The sequence below is a fragment of the Panthera uncia genome (genome assembly GCF_023721935.1).
Source record: "Panthera uncia isolate 11264 chromosome C1 unlocalized genomic scaffold, Puncia_PCG_1.0 HiC_scaffold_4, whole genome shotgun sequence".
Classification (NCBI taxonomy): Eukaryota; Metazoa; Chordata; class Mammalia; order Carnivora; family Felidae; genus Panthera; species Panthera uncia.
The window spans coordinates 72,073,465-72,087,570 of NW_026057585.1; the positions used below are offsets into that span (position 1 = coordinate 72,073,465).

At 45.0% G+C, this 14,106-nt stretch overlaps 2 protein-coding genes across 8 annotated transcripts in view; both read right to left on the reverse strand.

Annotated features, from left to right (window-relative positions):
• CCDC30 (coiled-coil domain containing 30) overlaps positions 1-7,479 on the reverse strand; it is a 131,588-nt gene extending 124,109 nt beyond the window's left edge. The window contains exons 1-2 of one of the 4 annotated variants that reach the window (XM_049617366.1): positions 6,921-7,479; positions 2,018-2,069 (exon numbers count right to left, since the gene is read on the reverse strand). The gene's annotated coding sequence lies outside the window, so the exon portion shown is untranslated. Of the gene's footprint in view, positions 1-2,017; positions 2,074-6,597 lie in introns of all 4 variants that reach the window. The other 3 variants (XM_049617364.1, XM_049617365.1, XM_049617368.1) reach the window with 3 other exon arrangements.
• Positions 7,480-10,509: 3,030 nt separating this feature from the next.
• On the reverse strand, positions 10,510-13,947 carry PPCS (phosphopantothenoylcysteine synthetase). Of its 4 annotated transcripts, none has more exons than XM_049617384.1 (3): positions 13,797-13,947; positions 12,903-13,006; positions 10,510-11,209 (listed from the first exon to the last, which is right to left on the reverse strand). In XM_049617384.1, the coding sequence occupies exons 2-3, from the start codon at positions 12,993-12,995 to the stop codon at positions 10,886-10,888; spliced, it is 417 nt and encodes a 138-aa protein (XP_049473341.1). In that variant the 5' UTR covers positions 12,996-13,006; positions 13,797-13,947; the 3' UTR covers positions 10,510-10,885. The 4 variants fall into 4 exon arrangements, with proteins under 4 accessions (XP_049473341.1, XP_049473339.1, XP_049473340.1 ...); XM_049617382.1 differs by lacking the exon at positions 13,797-13,947 and adding an exon at positions 13,178-13,775; XM_049617383.1 differs by lacking the exon at positions 13,797-13,947 and adding an exon at positions 13,623-13,718.
• Positions 13,948-14,106: the final 159 nt, after the last annotated feature.

A 14,106-nucleotide genomic window follows, 5' to 3' on the forward strand; every position in this document is an offset into this window, starting at 1 on the left:
TGAATCTCACACAGGAAGAAAAAATGACCCAGGTCTGGATCTTTGTACCCTATGTGTCCTCCTTATGACTGACAGCTAAAAATCTTGTCATGCTCCTCCCCGCCACACTCCCATCATCTGGTCCCCATTCACATTCTCCTTCTCCCTTTTTAAGGCTAAATAATATTCTAGTTCCTGTCTGTGTGTGCACACATGTGTTTACATTTTGTTTATTCACTCATCTGTAATGGACATTTGGGCTGTTTCCACCTTTCAACTGGTGTGAATTAACAGTTCTGTGATCATGGGTATACAAATATCCATTTAAGTCCCTGCTTTCAATTGTTTTGGGTATATACCTAGACGTAGAATTGTTATCATATAATTCTGTTTAACTTTTTGAGGAGGTGCTGTACTGTTTTCCAAAGCAGCTGCACCATTTTATGTTCCCACCATGCAATGTAGAAGGGTTCCCATTTCTCCACATCTTTGACAAAGTTTGTTATATTTGTTTTATATATACAGTGATATATATCATAGCCATACTAATGGGTGTGAGGTGATTGCTCTGTTAAACTATAATTGTTTTACAACGACAGTGAGACTTTAGTCCCTGGACCATTACCTCTCTCAAACTACCAGATATTTTTGGCTTTTCCTGCCAAGCCTGGACCCAACAGTTGATCATTTCAACCTCTCATCAATGTCCCCCCTTATCTTGCTCCTTGCCCCACCTTCCCTGAAAATCCTAGCCCTGGAAAAGTTCAACCATTTGCCTTTTCTACATCTATTTTAGTTTGCTGAGTGCTGGTACAGAAAAACAAAACAAGCAAGCCGACTGAAGCCACTACAAATTCATGGCTGCAGCCTGAGACACGCTTCTCGGCTGCGAGATCATTCTATGCATTCTTTACCAGATTCTGTTACCATTTCACTCAGCAGCTATTCAGAACTTTCATCTCTCCCATCAAACTCCAAGTCTTACCTCTCCCCTCTTTTGGCAGATGATCTTGTCTCCCACAGCACTAGCAAAACTAGGGTCATCATATAACTTTGTCAGCTTCTTCCCTTACAGCAAGGTACTAGCCTTCATCATTAGAGACCTTGTTCTCTTTCCCCCTCAGTGGAGGAGATTTCCATCCTCCTGACCAAAGCAAATTTCTTCACCTGTGTTCTAGATCCTGTCCCTATGGCTTCTTCAAGAAAGCTTTTCTCTTCTGTATACTCATTATCTCCTTCTCTACTGATCTCTTGCCCTTTGCTCAAGATGTTTGTCTTAGGAATAAAGATACAAAAATAACCCTCCTTTGACCCCACCACATTCCTCAGAAGCTACTGTCCTCCTTCTAATTTGTCTTCCCCTCCTCAAATAACTGCATTTTGGCTTCTGTTCTTACCACTATACTCAAAATATCAGTTACCAATGGGCACCTGGGTGGCTCAGTTGATTGAGCTTCCGACTTCAGCTCAGGTCATGATCTCACAGTTCACGAGTTTGGATCTCACGCCAGGCTCTGTGCTGACAGCTCAGAGCCTGGAGCCTGCTTCGGATTCTGTATCCCCCTCTCTCTCTGCTACTCACCACTCATGCTCTGTCTCTCTCAAAAATGAATAACTGTTAAAAATTGTTTTAAAAATCAGTTACCAATAACCTTCAAAATGCCAAATTGGACATGTTTCTGGAACTTTTATATATGATCTCTCTGCATTATGTCCACTCCTATCTTGAAAGCGTTTCCCTTCTCTGTTCTGTGACATCACTTTCTCCTGTTTTTACTCTTACCTCTCTGACCTTTCCTTCTCTGTTTTCTTCCTGGGCTCCTCTTCATCCACAGCCCCTTGAGATGCTGCCATTCCTAAGAACTCTGCCTTTGGCTCTCTGCCTTTCTCACTACTATGGTCATTAACAGCTTGGGTATAGGAGTCTGACACATCTTGAAACGCTGCCTCCACCACTTTGTAGTTTCATGACTAGGCAAGTCACCTAACTTCTTTAAACTTTGGTTTCCCCCCAAAGTGGATTAATAATAATGCCTACCTCATGGGATTGTTAGCATTAAATAATAATCCATCTCTGTGAAGCTCCAGATCTATCTAGAAAAAATGGGAAAAAACAGAAACACACTGAAGTTAATAAACACAAGTGCATGTGGCAAAGACTGCGCTTTGTCCTCCAATATTTATTCTTCCCTTTCCCGCAGCACAAGATAATCTGGTTTCCCGAATGATCACACGTCTGCCTGCCTTACTGCTAGATACAGCCATGTGACTAAGTTCTGATCAGTGGGATGCAAGTGGAATTGTGTGCCACCTCTAGGAAGTGCCCTGAAAGGAACAGGATTCCCCCTTCCTCACTCGTTCTTCCATTCCACTGGCTGGAATGCACACAAGATAGCTGAAGTTCGAGCAGCCATCCTGGACACCATCGGCTAGCAGCCACATGCCACAGATAATATACTATCATGAGAAAAGAAATCTGTGAATCTCTGACAATTTCAAGATGTCTGGACTGATTTCTTCTTGACTCTTATTTGGCAGAAATAAATTTCTATCTTTCTCCAGCCATTTTTATTTTGAGCTTTCTGACCCTCATGGCCAACCAATCCAAACTACTACAGGAGGGTTACTTAAAGAATAAAACACAAGGGCATACGCTGGAAAATAAATATAACTACATAGGAGCTGGATATGGAACTGTGCAGCGCATCCTGGACTAGACTGGAACTAGTCTAGCCTGACCCATGAGGTCTTTCGGCTCTGTCGTTTCCACATGAATCTGCCCCCATTTGGTAGCTTTTCTACATGGATGGACTTTCTCTGCCTGCTCATCGGCCAGGCTAAAAACAGCCATTCACATGTTAAGCCTATGTAACTTTTCAGATAAGTCATTTCTGTTCTTTATCTTTTAGTTCGAATTCATGAAAGAGGGATGATTATTTCTTGCTCACCCAATGAACTGTGCCCCCCTCTCCAAAGTTAGTTGTATAATCCTCATTCAGTCCATTGTGACTAGAATGGGTTGGAAGTAGGGGTATAAATACAGCCACCAAGGTCTCCTCTTTAAAAAATTTTTTTAAATGTTCATTTGTTTTTTGAGAGAGAGAGAGGGTGAGAGAGAAAGAGAGAGAACGAGCGGGGGAGGGACAGGCAGAGAGGGAGACACAGAATCTGAAGCAGGCTCCAGGCTCTTAGCTGTCAGCACAGGGCCAACACAGGGCTTGAACTCACAGAGCACCTCATGCATGACCAGAGTCACGGACCCTTAACCGACTGAGCCACCCAGGCGCCCCAACCAAAGTCTACTCTTTAAGCAAGGATTGCTGGAGAGGTACAAATTCCAAAGAAGAGGATGTAGGCTAGGAAGGCAATCTAAAATGAGTCTACTATTTAAGACCAATGCATATCTAATTGTCTGATGAACAACTCAGTTTGAACAATCCACTCATCTTTCCTTTCCACCTGCTCCGCCTTCTGTATTCAATAGTTAATAAAATCACCATCAATATAGTTTCGTAAGCCAGAAACCTGGGAGGCATCCATGGCCCTGCCTTCTTATTTATCCCACTCTCATTAACAACCAGTCCCTGAATGTGTAGATTCTCCCTCTTATCTAACAGTGCTGCCTTAGTGTAGGCTCTCCTCATTTATTGTCCAGTTTATTGTATCCGTAACTGATGTCCCTGCTGCCAGGCTGGCCCCCATCCACAGCCCTCAGACTGACCGTTCTGAATGCAAATCACTTGCTGCTTATCATTTGCAGTGCTTTCAGGAAGAGTTCAACCCCTTAGCTTGGCACCAGAGATTCTTCACAACCTGGTTCCTGCCTGTCTCTATAGCCTTGTCTTCCGCCACACCTTGACATTAGCCTTCCACGCCGGTGCACTCACTGATCCCCCTCACGCTGCTGATTATTTCCATGACTTTGAACATTTGGGCCCCTCTGCCTGTTCTGCTATGACATCCCAGAATGCACATTTTCCCAGGGGATTTACTGGGACTCAATGGAGATAGAAAATTCTAAAAAAGCAGACCTTAAAGCAATATAAATCCATTATTTGAATTATAAATGCTCTGACATCTAAACTGTGCCTCAAATTACCCACATATCAAAGCACACACAACTATTCTCTACAAAGTAGATACTGAATACATGCTCACTGAGTATCTTAAAAACTTTTAGGGGCCCCTCAAAACTTCCAGATGTAAAGAATGAGTTGGTAAAGCTGTCAAAGCAAGCTGAGACAGAGAAAAAGGATTTTAAATGGAACGAGGGCAAGAAGAATGGGTGTAGATTCATCGCTTCTCGTTCTTATTTCCCCTACAGGTGCCCTCAAACTACGGTGAAGGGGCCAGGACCACACCTTGTGCTACAGCACATCTTTTGGCTCCGAGCGAAAGATGAGGTTGGGATCTCATGGTCTTAGAATGACATTAGGAAACAAACGTAAATAGCATGGCCACAGAAACTGAAATATCCAGATAGGCTACTCACCCTAACCTTTCTTCCTTCCTTCTACACAAATACAATTTAAAAATGATAGACATCTTGGGCTGCCTGAATGGCTCAGTCGGTTGAGCGTCTGACTCTTGATTTCAGCTCAGATCGTGATCTCATGGTTTGTGGGATTGAGCCCTGCATTGGGCTCCGTGCTGAGAGTGCAGAGTCTGCTTCAGATGCTCTCTCTCCCCCTCTCTCTCTCTCTCTGCGCCTCTCCCCCACTCATTCTCTGTCTCTCAAAATAAATACACATTAAGAGAATTATAGGCGTGTCTGGGTGGCTCAGGTGGTTAAGCATCCAACTCTTGGTTTTGCCTCAGGTCATGATCTCATGGTGGTGGGATTGAACCCCTCGTTGGGCTCCACACTGGGTGTGCAGCTTGCTTGAGATTCTCTCTCTCCCTGTCCCTCTGCCCTTCCCCTGCTTGTGCTGGCACATGCGTGCCCCCTCCCCGCCTCTCTCAAATTGAAAGCAATGTTTAAATGCTTAAAATATAAAGAGAAAAGGAAAGTCAAAGTGTACACTATCATTACAGCTATGTAAAAATGCACACACACGAGCAAGGACTGACCCAGAACAGAAAAATAAACTTGATACGTTAGGGCAGGGTTTGTCAACCTCAGCATTGTTGACATTTGAGCTGAATAATTCTTTGTTGTGGGGGGATATTCTGTGCACAGAAGGATATAAAGCAGCATCCCTGGCCTCTGCCAACTGGATGCCAGTAACATCTCCCTAGCTGCGACAACTAAAAATGTCTCTATCCATTGCCACACATCTCTTGGGGAGCAAGATCACCCCCTGGGTTTAGAACTACTGTGCAGGGTGAAAGAAATTTAAAAAAAATTTTTTTTTTTAACATTTATTTGTTTTTGAGACAGAGAGAGACAGAGCATGAACGGGGGAGGGTCAGAGAGAGGGAGACACAGAAGCCGAAACAGGCTCCAGGCTGTCAGCACAGAGCCCGACGCGGGGGTCGAACCCATGGACCGCGAGATTGTGACCTGAGCCGAAGTCGGACGCCTAGCCGACTCAGCCACCCAGGCGCCCCGTGAAAGAAATTTTTTAAAAGTTACTGTTTGGATGCCTGGCTGGCTTAGTCAGTAGAACATAGGACCCCGGATCTCGGTGTTGTGGGGTTGTGAGTTTCAAGCCCTACGCTGGGTATAGCGATTACTTCAAAATAAAATCTTTAAAAAAAGAGTTACTTTTCAATGTTGCCATCATGATGTTTGTTCAGTATATACATTTTGGAAGGGAAAGGTAAACCCCTTGCGATACAGCATCTAACTCTCTTTTTCAAAAGTTAGAATTTATCCATTAAATGTGAAGAACTGAAAAAGTTTCAAAACTTCTACCCACCCCCCCCCCCCGCCCCCAATCTATTATAGAAGAGAAAGATGAATTTCTCAGTGTTTGGAAACTTGACCTGGCTGTAAGTATGAGATATCATAAATAAGTGTCGTAATTGACCTGAGAAATAAAAATATCCAAATCATTCTGGCTCCCAAAATACCCTCTCAAAGTGTACACTTCGCATATATTCAAAATGGTTTACATTAAAATCTGAATACTGAGAAAGAAATAGTAAGACTCAACAAGGAACACATACTTTAAGACAATTTAAATAAAGTTTTCCAACTAAAAGGAAATTGCACTGGCTCTAAATGAAACTCACTCTATTTTTAAGGTCCTATGTTCCAGTCTTTTAAGGACCACTAAGAGTGCTCCTTTGCCAAAAATATTTATTTTCAACCACTCCTCATCATTTCTGTTTCTTGGCTTACACAGCAAGGAACGCCTTCTAATTAAGAAACTGACATGAAGAGAAGGCACAAGAGATGCTGTTTCAAGCATCTCCTCTCCAGAAAATTCTATCGTATCAAGGCATTGAATTCATATGGGCTTATGAAAGTTGAAATCCTGTTACATGATCATCCTGAATGATCTTTTCACATGCATGAAAGCATCGTGTATACCTAACATAGTATTCACTTGAGCCAGGAACAATCTTCTTTCTTTATATAAGCCTGGGACCGGCCTAAAAATGCATTTTGGTTGTTTCCCCCTCCACTTTCAAAACACACTAGGCTTGTAGAAATTTACTGTTTGTATTTACCAATGTGCGCTTCTCCATGTTAGTCTCTAGTTTACCCAAGACAGGAAGCTTGCCACAGTGCAGAGAAACAGAGAAAATCTTCCAAATGATCCCAGAGCTGCAGAATGTGGAATAGTTAGCTACCCAAAGCATTGTAGTAGGAAAGCAGAGGGAGGTGGTCTATAGATGGCAGAGGTGGTGGAGACGAATGGACATTCAGTGACGCGCAGCGTGGACAAGAAAGGGTGAAAATGGCTGTGGAATGAGCAGGATGAGAAAACTGGCACTCTGGGTGATGAGAGAAATGGATGAGGTTGTAGCTGCAAAGGCAGAAAGTAACTGACTTGATGACGTCTGAGGCTGAAGATACAAAAGGCCTCCAGAGCTTCATCGGGAATTAAGGTTCCGCATGATGAACATAAGGCGAAAAGGCAGAAAACAGCCTACAACCAGGGGAAGCCGTGGCTCCGAAGACTTCGTCCGGGCCGGGACCTTCAGGCGCGGTTGTCGGTGCAGGGCCGAGTCTTCGCCTGGGCGGTGGGAAAAGGAACGCCCGCCTAGCTGACTGACGGGGTTCCAAGCTCTCTCTAAGACAGGCAGCCTAATCCTGAAGGCCTGGGGCGGCTGGGTCCCAGGAGACGGACGAGCCCTTCTTCAGGCGGTTTCACTCCAGCCCGCGACTACAAAGGCAGAGCTGCGACAGGCTCTCCTGTTTCAGGCCATACTGGGGAGACGAGCGGGAAAGACGTAGAATGCTGAAAAGGGACGGGGACTAGGCGCTTTCCTCCTCGGGGCTGAAGCGGGAACAGGGGGAACCTCAGGAACCAGGTCGGAAATTGTCTTTTGGGGAGTCCCGAGTCGCACGACTCCTCCACCGCTGCTCCGCTGCCAGCTGCAGGTGCCTTCTCAGGCCGGAGCGTCATAGCAACCGCGCTGGCCGCAGGGACGCCAAGGCATCCTTCCGGCGGGAACCATAGAAACGACGCGCACCATTGGCTCAGGGGCTGCTCTTCCTGTGGAGACAGAGCACACCATTGGCTTTTGGGTCATGGGGCGGGGTTTTTCGGCAGGATTGAAGGTACGGCTCATTCCGTTGGCTTTGCAGTAACCATGGTCACAAGCGGGCGCACGCTTGCTACTTCGGGGATACATTTTGTTAGCGGGCATTTATAACTATCAAATAGCTTCCCGCCTGGCCTTATCTAAAGACCGGGCCTAATGGTTTTATTTTTTTCTAGAAGCAACTTCATTCTTAAAAGGGAGAGGGTCAGGAGTTCTGAGTTTTAAGCCTAGATCCGTCACTACCTGGGGCGCCTAAGACAAATCACATTTTTGGACCCGTCTTTATTACTGTAAAACATGAATAAACCGGACTTGACTAGAATTGTCCCTGAGACAGAGCCCTTTAGAAGTTCTAAGCACTAAAGAAGAAGGAGGAGAAGAAGAAGAGAGGTGGGGGGGGGGGGGGAGGAGGAAGAAGAGGAGGAGGAGAGGAAGGAGAAGTCCCAAGCACTGAAAATTCAGTTTGGATGAACCCTTCCTTCCTCCACCTATGTCATGCAAAATAATTTCTAAGTGACAATTTCACAGAGGGTTGGTTTATATCATCTTCATTTAAATGCTCTTATCGGAAGATTCTAGTTCTTCAAAGCTTGATTTGACTCCTGTTTTGGGGGCCCTTGCTTTGCTGATATCCCACACAGGTACATTTCAGTCTTATTCTAGTTCCACATAGGATCCTTTCCAAAGCTTGGCCAGTTGTCTGGACAGATCTTATCCCTTACTTTCTGTAAGTGCTTCAACCATTTCCTCGTGCAAGAGCCCTGCAAGTGTTTTCACTCTGATCTAAAATGCTCACCACCATCACTTCCGGCCCACTTAACTCCTACTTATCAGTTCAAGTGTCACTTCCTCTAAACAATCCTTGGTCATCCAATCTAGATCAAGTGCCTTCTCATTCGCTCTCATTGACTCATGTTCCTTTTCATTATTTCTTCCCTTGCACACTCCTATTTGCTGTTAAAGAAACAAACAAAAAATCTCTTGGAATATTAACATGTGTGAATGCTGTTTAAGTGCTCCAAATGAAAATTAAACTGAATTGGGAAACACTTTAAATAATTGCATGTAGGGAAGTGGCGTTTATTTAAGCATAACAAAACAGGATAGGAAATGGTTCTCTAGGGAAGTAATAATTATGGCAGAAACAAACATTAAGATCTCTTCTAGTTTTCACTCCATTTGCTCTTATTGGACATTCCAACATCATAATGACAGTCATCATTCACATAAAGCTATAGATGTAGGGAAGAAAATCAGTCTTTTGCTTCCTATCCCTTCAGTACTGCAGCCACTGCTGACAGCTTGTTGTCTTTGAGGTTTTGCTAATTGGACCTTAATTTAAAATTTTTGTTCAATGAAACTGCTGCTTACAGAATAGTCCTGATTGCTGCAGTTATTTTTCCTCTGCTCAAAGAGTCACATCTCCTGACTTACTGATTTATTTCAATGCATTTCGGCACCTCTACTCAAATCTTTTCAACTAAAATTGTGCCTGTCATTAGACACAAGGGGGTACCCTTCCCAACTCCATGAAATAGGACTAATTATATTTTATTTTGTTAAAAGTTTGAGAGAGAGAGTCAGCGCGAGTGGGGGACAGGGAGAGAGACAGAGACAGGGAATCCCAGGCAGGCTCTGTGCTGCCAGTGCAGAACCCGATTCCAGGCTTGAACTCATGAAACCGTAAGATCATGACCTGAGCCGAAACCAAGAGGTAGATGCTTAACCTACTGAGCGACCAGGTGCTCCACTAACAGCATTTAAAATCAAATACGGGGGCGCCTGGGTGGCGCAGTCGGTTAAGCGTCCGACTTCAGCCAGGTCACGATCTCACGGTCCGTGAGTTCGAGCCCCGCGTCGGGCTCTGGGCTGATGGCTCGGAGCCTGGAGCCTGTTTCCGATTCTGTGTCTCCCTCTCTCTCTGCCCCTCCCCCGTTCATGCTCTGTCTCTCTCTGTCCCAAAAATAAATAAAAAACGTTGAAAAAAAAATTAAAAAAAAAATAAAATCAAATACGTAGAACTCCTATTTCTATCTACTTATTAATGGTAGTTTTTCAATATGGCCTCTGGATCATCCTACAGATCATTAGGGGATTTTTCTGAACCACACTTCTTGTGCACTCCCAACCCAAAGCTCAGGACAGTGAAAGTTGCTTTGAAATCTTAAGAATTCAGGGACCAAGCGAGGCACCAGAATAATACTGCCACCACCAGAAAATACACCAGAAAATTTAAGCGTAGGTGAAAAATCTAAATGCCAGGCACCAGACTAATGCTTTATCTTCGCTGTTTTATCTAACCCTTGCCACAAAGGGCATTACTTAGCAGAGAGATTTATTATCTCTGGTTTATAAACGAGGAGCGTGAGAGTAAGGGCGTAAGCTTACAAAGGTCACAGGTGACACAGCTGGAACCATCAAACTTAGGCTGACTCCAAAGCCCATACTCCTTACCACATTGTAAAGCTTCCCTCAAGGCAGAAGTCACTAATAGGTCCCTGCCTGGCCCCGGGATAGAAGCCAAAGTTAAATTTCCCCTAAGAGCAGTTCTAAAATATTTGAAAGGCAAACTGTTATCTCAAATAGAGAGTCAATCTAGGAAAAGGAGCAAAAAGTAAATGTAGGGGGAAGCACATCATTCTACAGGGAATCTAACCCAAGGGAAGGGTCCTTCTCTCCTACTCCCATCTTTGATAAAAACAACATCATTTCCATTGTGTTGGCTTTTGGGCACATACTTTATTGCACTTTATTATTCATACATCCATTTCCCAAACAGAGACATATTTATTCATCTTTTTAATCTTCATAATCCTCAGGACCTACCACATAGTAGGCATCAAGAAATATTTGATCTTCAAGGCATGGCCATTCATGCATCCCTAATCCTTCTCATAGTATGAAGAAGGTTGATATTCAGGCCTCACATGTATATGCTGAGGCATAGAATTCCCAATGAGCTCTTTTTCTAAAGGTGAGCAACAGTTTGTGTTCATTTTCAAAATCCAGATGATAATCAGGTGAGTGTGTCAGGTGGCTTGGTCGTAACTGCTTTGCTCTTGTTTTCATTTTTATGGAGTATGAAATGACCTTTAAAAGACAAATACCAAACTATATTCACCTGCATACCACTCACTGCTTTCTCCCTTCATTTTCTCTGTCTTTATGGAAGCAAAGGGTTTATTTTCACCACTTGTAAGAGCCCTGATCCACTGAACAAGTTTTGATCCTACAAAGGCTTTTCACTTCAGTTTTTGTCATGTATAAAAGCCGTGTGTCGAGAATGAAGATCATCCACTATCTTGTCTTCTATATCTACACCTTTCTCTACTTCTTCCTCTGATAGCAATATCTTGGTTTCTGAGTCTTTGGTTAGAATAACCACAAAGGACCGTCGTGACTCAATGCTATTAGCTATCACCACTTGATGTCGATAAACTTCCAAAGCATTCCGTGCACGATCAAGTATGATGGAAGGGTCAGTCTCCAACTTAAAGGAAATTATAAATGCTTTGGGAGCCCAGTCTTTAACCAAAGGAGAAAGCATTTTTGGCACCATCTTCATGGTTATCTGTATTGGAAAAAGAAAAGCTTAATAAGCAAACAAAGCTCAGTATCTACCAGGTCAATCTCATGGGAAACTAAGGAAGCAAGGACTCAGATTTTTGGCTAAGTCAGTTTAAGTGGTATTTCTCATTGTCAAACTTTTCAAAGCATTATACATGCTTGGCTTAAAAGCCTTGGTTCTAGAGGGTTCATAAAGATACCTAATTCCAAGGCTTTCTACAAATCCTGGGACAAGCCATGAATTAACCTTGCCCTACCACCCTCATTACCATTAACAGAGCTCTAGAAAAAGAGCATTATATTTTATTAAACATTCCCCTCATTTTACCAAACACTCAAATAAACAAAGGCAAATAATCTGTTCATGCAAATCTATAACCCAAATGTAACTTTGGCAGAAATTTAATTAAAGTTGGGTTTTTAAACCTCTGCCTAAAGTATTTCTTGCACCGGTAGAATGGCTATTTGACTCCACTTAAACACTGTCACTCATAACACATCTTAGCGCTGAAGAAACAGAACTGATTTTTATTTTCATTTGATCAAAACTCCCACTATGCCATTTTTGATCCCTTCTAAGAATGTTGAGTCGGTTTGTGTACTTTCAAGGAAGAACCGAAAAATACAGGATACGCCAAAGCTCCCAGATTTTTAAAAGTGTGAAATTACTACGATAATTATCAGGATATCCCCCTCAGAAAGCTAGCATAGGGATTAGACATACATTCCCCACTTAATTTTTCTGCTTAGCATTTTCCACTAACATAGTATGCACTTGGCTTATTTATGGTCTCCTCGGCAAAGGAGAAGCAACACAGGGGCACAGTGTATTTCTTTACACTGCTTTATCTCCAAGTCCTGCCATAGTATTTGGCATATAGAGGGTACTCAATAAATTATTTGTTGAACAAATGAACAGCAAGTGCCCCACAGGCAGAGTTTCTCCTTTTAAATTCTGCTTGTATCATAAATGATTAAGAATTCTCTCAGGTTCCAAGAAGCCAGATCATCTCAACATCTGAACCACACCACTAGCCACCCCATACCCCTTCCTCAAACTACAGCCATCACGGTTATCTTACACCCACCGCTCTCTCTAATTTACCTTTCCTATTGATGCCAGAATGTTCTTTTCAAACAAGAATTTTTGTCTCATTCTCCTACTTGTTTTCCTTAGCTCCACAGGATAAAGTTCCTTAAGAGGGAATACAAAATCTTCTGCGAAGTAAGCTCTCTTCAGTCTCCCCACCCCCTGCCCAGCTCCCCACTCTCCCTGCTCTCCAGCCTTACCAAAGAATTTCAGTTCACCGCACACTGCTCATTTCCAAACTTCAATCTGTAATGACCTTCCCTACTTTGTCTGGTATACTCTCTACTCATCTTTTAAAACCCAGTTTTAAAGTCATCTCTTCCAGGAAGCCTTCCTTGACTTCCCCAAGATTCACTCACCCCATGCTCTGACTTCACTTTGTACGTACCTCTACTAGAGCATTTATCACTCTGTACTGTAATTATGTCTGTGTCCAGCTCCCTCACTAGAGTGTGAGGTTCTTGAGGGAGGGCGGTGTCTTATTCATCTCTGTATCCCTAGTGCCTAGCACATACGGAATGCAGAAAGGCCATCTCCAGATCAAGAGGGAATTAACCCAAGATTGATTATAGGGGGATCAGATCTCTGGAAGAGAAGCGCCTGTCACCTGCAGTGGGCCCCCAGATGACTGGATCTTGTGTTCAGGCATTTCTGAGACAGGAACATAGAAATCTGACACGGCCGCAGCCAGGTAAAACATCGCAGAAGAGCCTGCAGAGAGAAGCACAGGGTGTAATAAATCGGAGTGGGATATGGGATCGGGTCCTTTTCAACTCAGGCTCCCTTGGCTGTGAGACCGCGGATAATGAAAAGGTGAGGGGAAAAGTGTCTGGGGGAGAAAGGCTCTGCCTGCAGGAAACCTTGGACTCCTAGAGCACGCACCCAGCGGATTGAGCGCCTGGGCCGCAGCCTGCAGCAGATGCAAATAGTCCGCCAAAGTGGAGAACTCCACGGCAAGGAAGGTGCCGGCAGCCGCAGCCTCCTGGTAGCTCCGCAGAGCGGCCGCGAAGCCCGGAAGTGCATTCTCCTCGGCCTCCAGGCTCAGCAAGCCCGAAGGGGTTGAGCCGCTGGGCCGCAACGCCGACAACCAGGTCTGGGGCGGGAAGCGGTGGGCAAAAGGGAAGGCGGAGCGAGCGCGGTACAGGAACAGGACCCCGTAGCCCGCGGCCAGGAAGGCCTCGGCCGAGGTGGCACCGCGCCGCCCGCTGCTGAAGTTGTCCAGGAAGCGCACTGGTCGGGCTTCCAGGGGGACCTTGGTGCCGCCGGACGTGATCAACACCACCCGCCGGCCCTGCGCGCCCAGCCTGGCGGCGAAGCGAGCCATAACCTCGGCGTAGCGCGCAGCTCCCGCAGGCTTGGGGAACTCGGCGACCAGGTCCACTTCCGCCATCAGTTCCTGGGTGCGCCCCACACTGGCGCACACTCTACCGCCACCGGCGCCGCGCCCCAGCCCGGCTCCAGGTCCCCGCGCAGCCGCAATAGCGAGGGGGCGGACCTTTACCTTACGCCGCACGCCGGCGCCAGCCTTCTTCGCGTCGGGGGAGGCGTGCCGGTTTCGACCCACAGCGCGGCAGAGGTGACCCTGAGCTAGCGGGACTTGTGGGCGGGCAGGCATCTGGAAGGGTCACATCCCCTCATGTTAGTTTCCTCCTCCGGTAACGAACTGTCCGTTTTTGCCTCTAACCGGCCACCGTATAGGCCTTCCTGGACTTTGATTCCACTGGAGTCAGATTGCCCGGCCATTTAACCTTCGGGACTTAACGGGGGGGAGTTTTGTGTTTGTTTGTTTTTTTTAATTATTATTTTTTAAC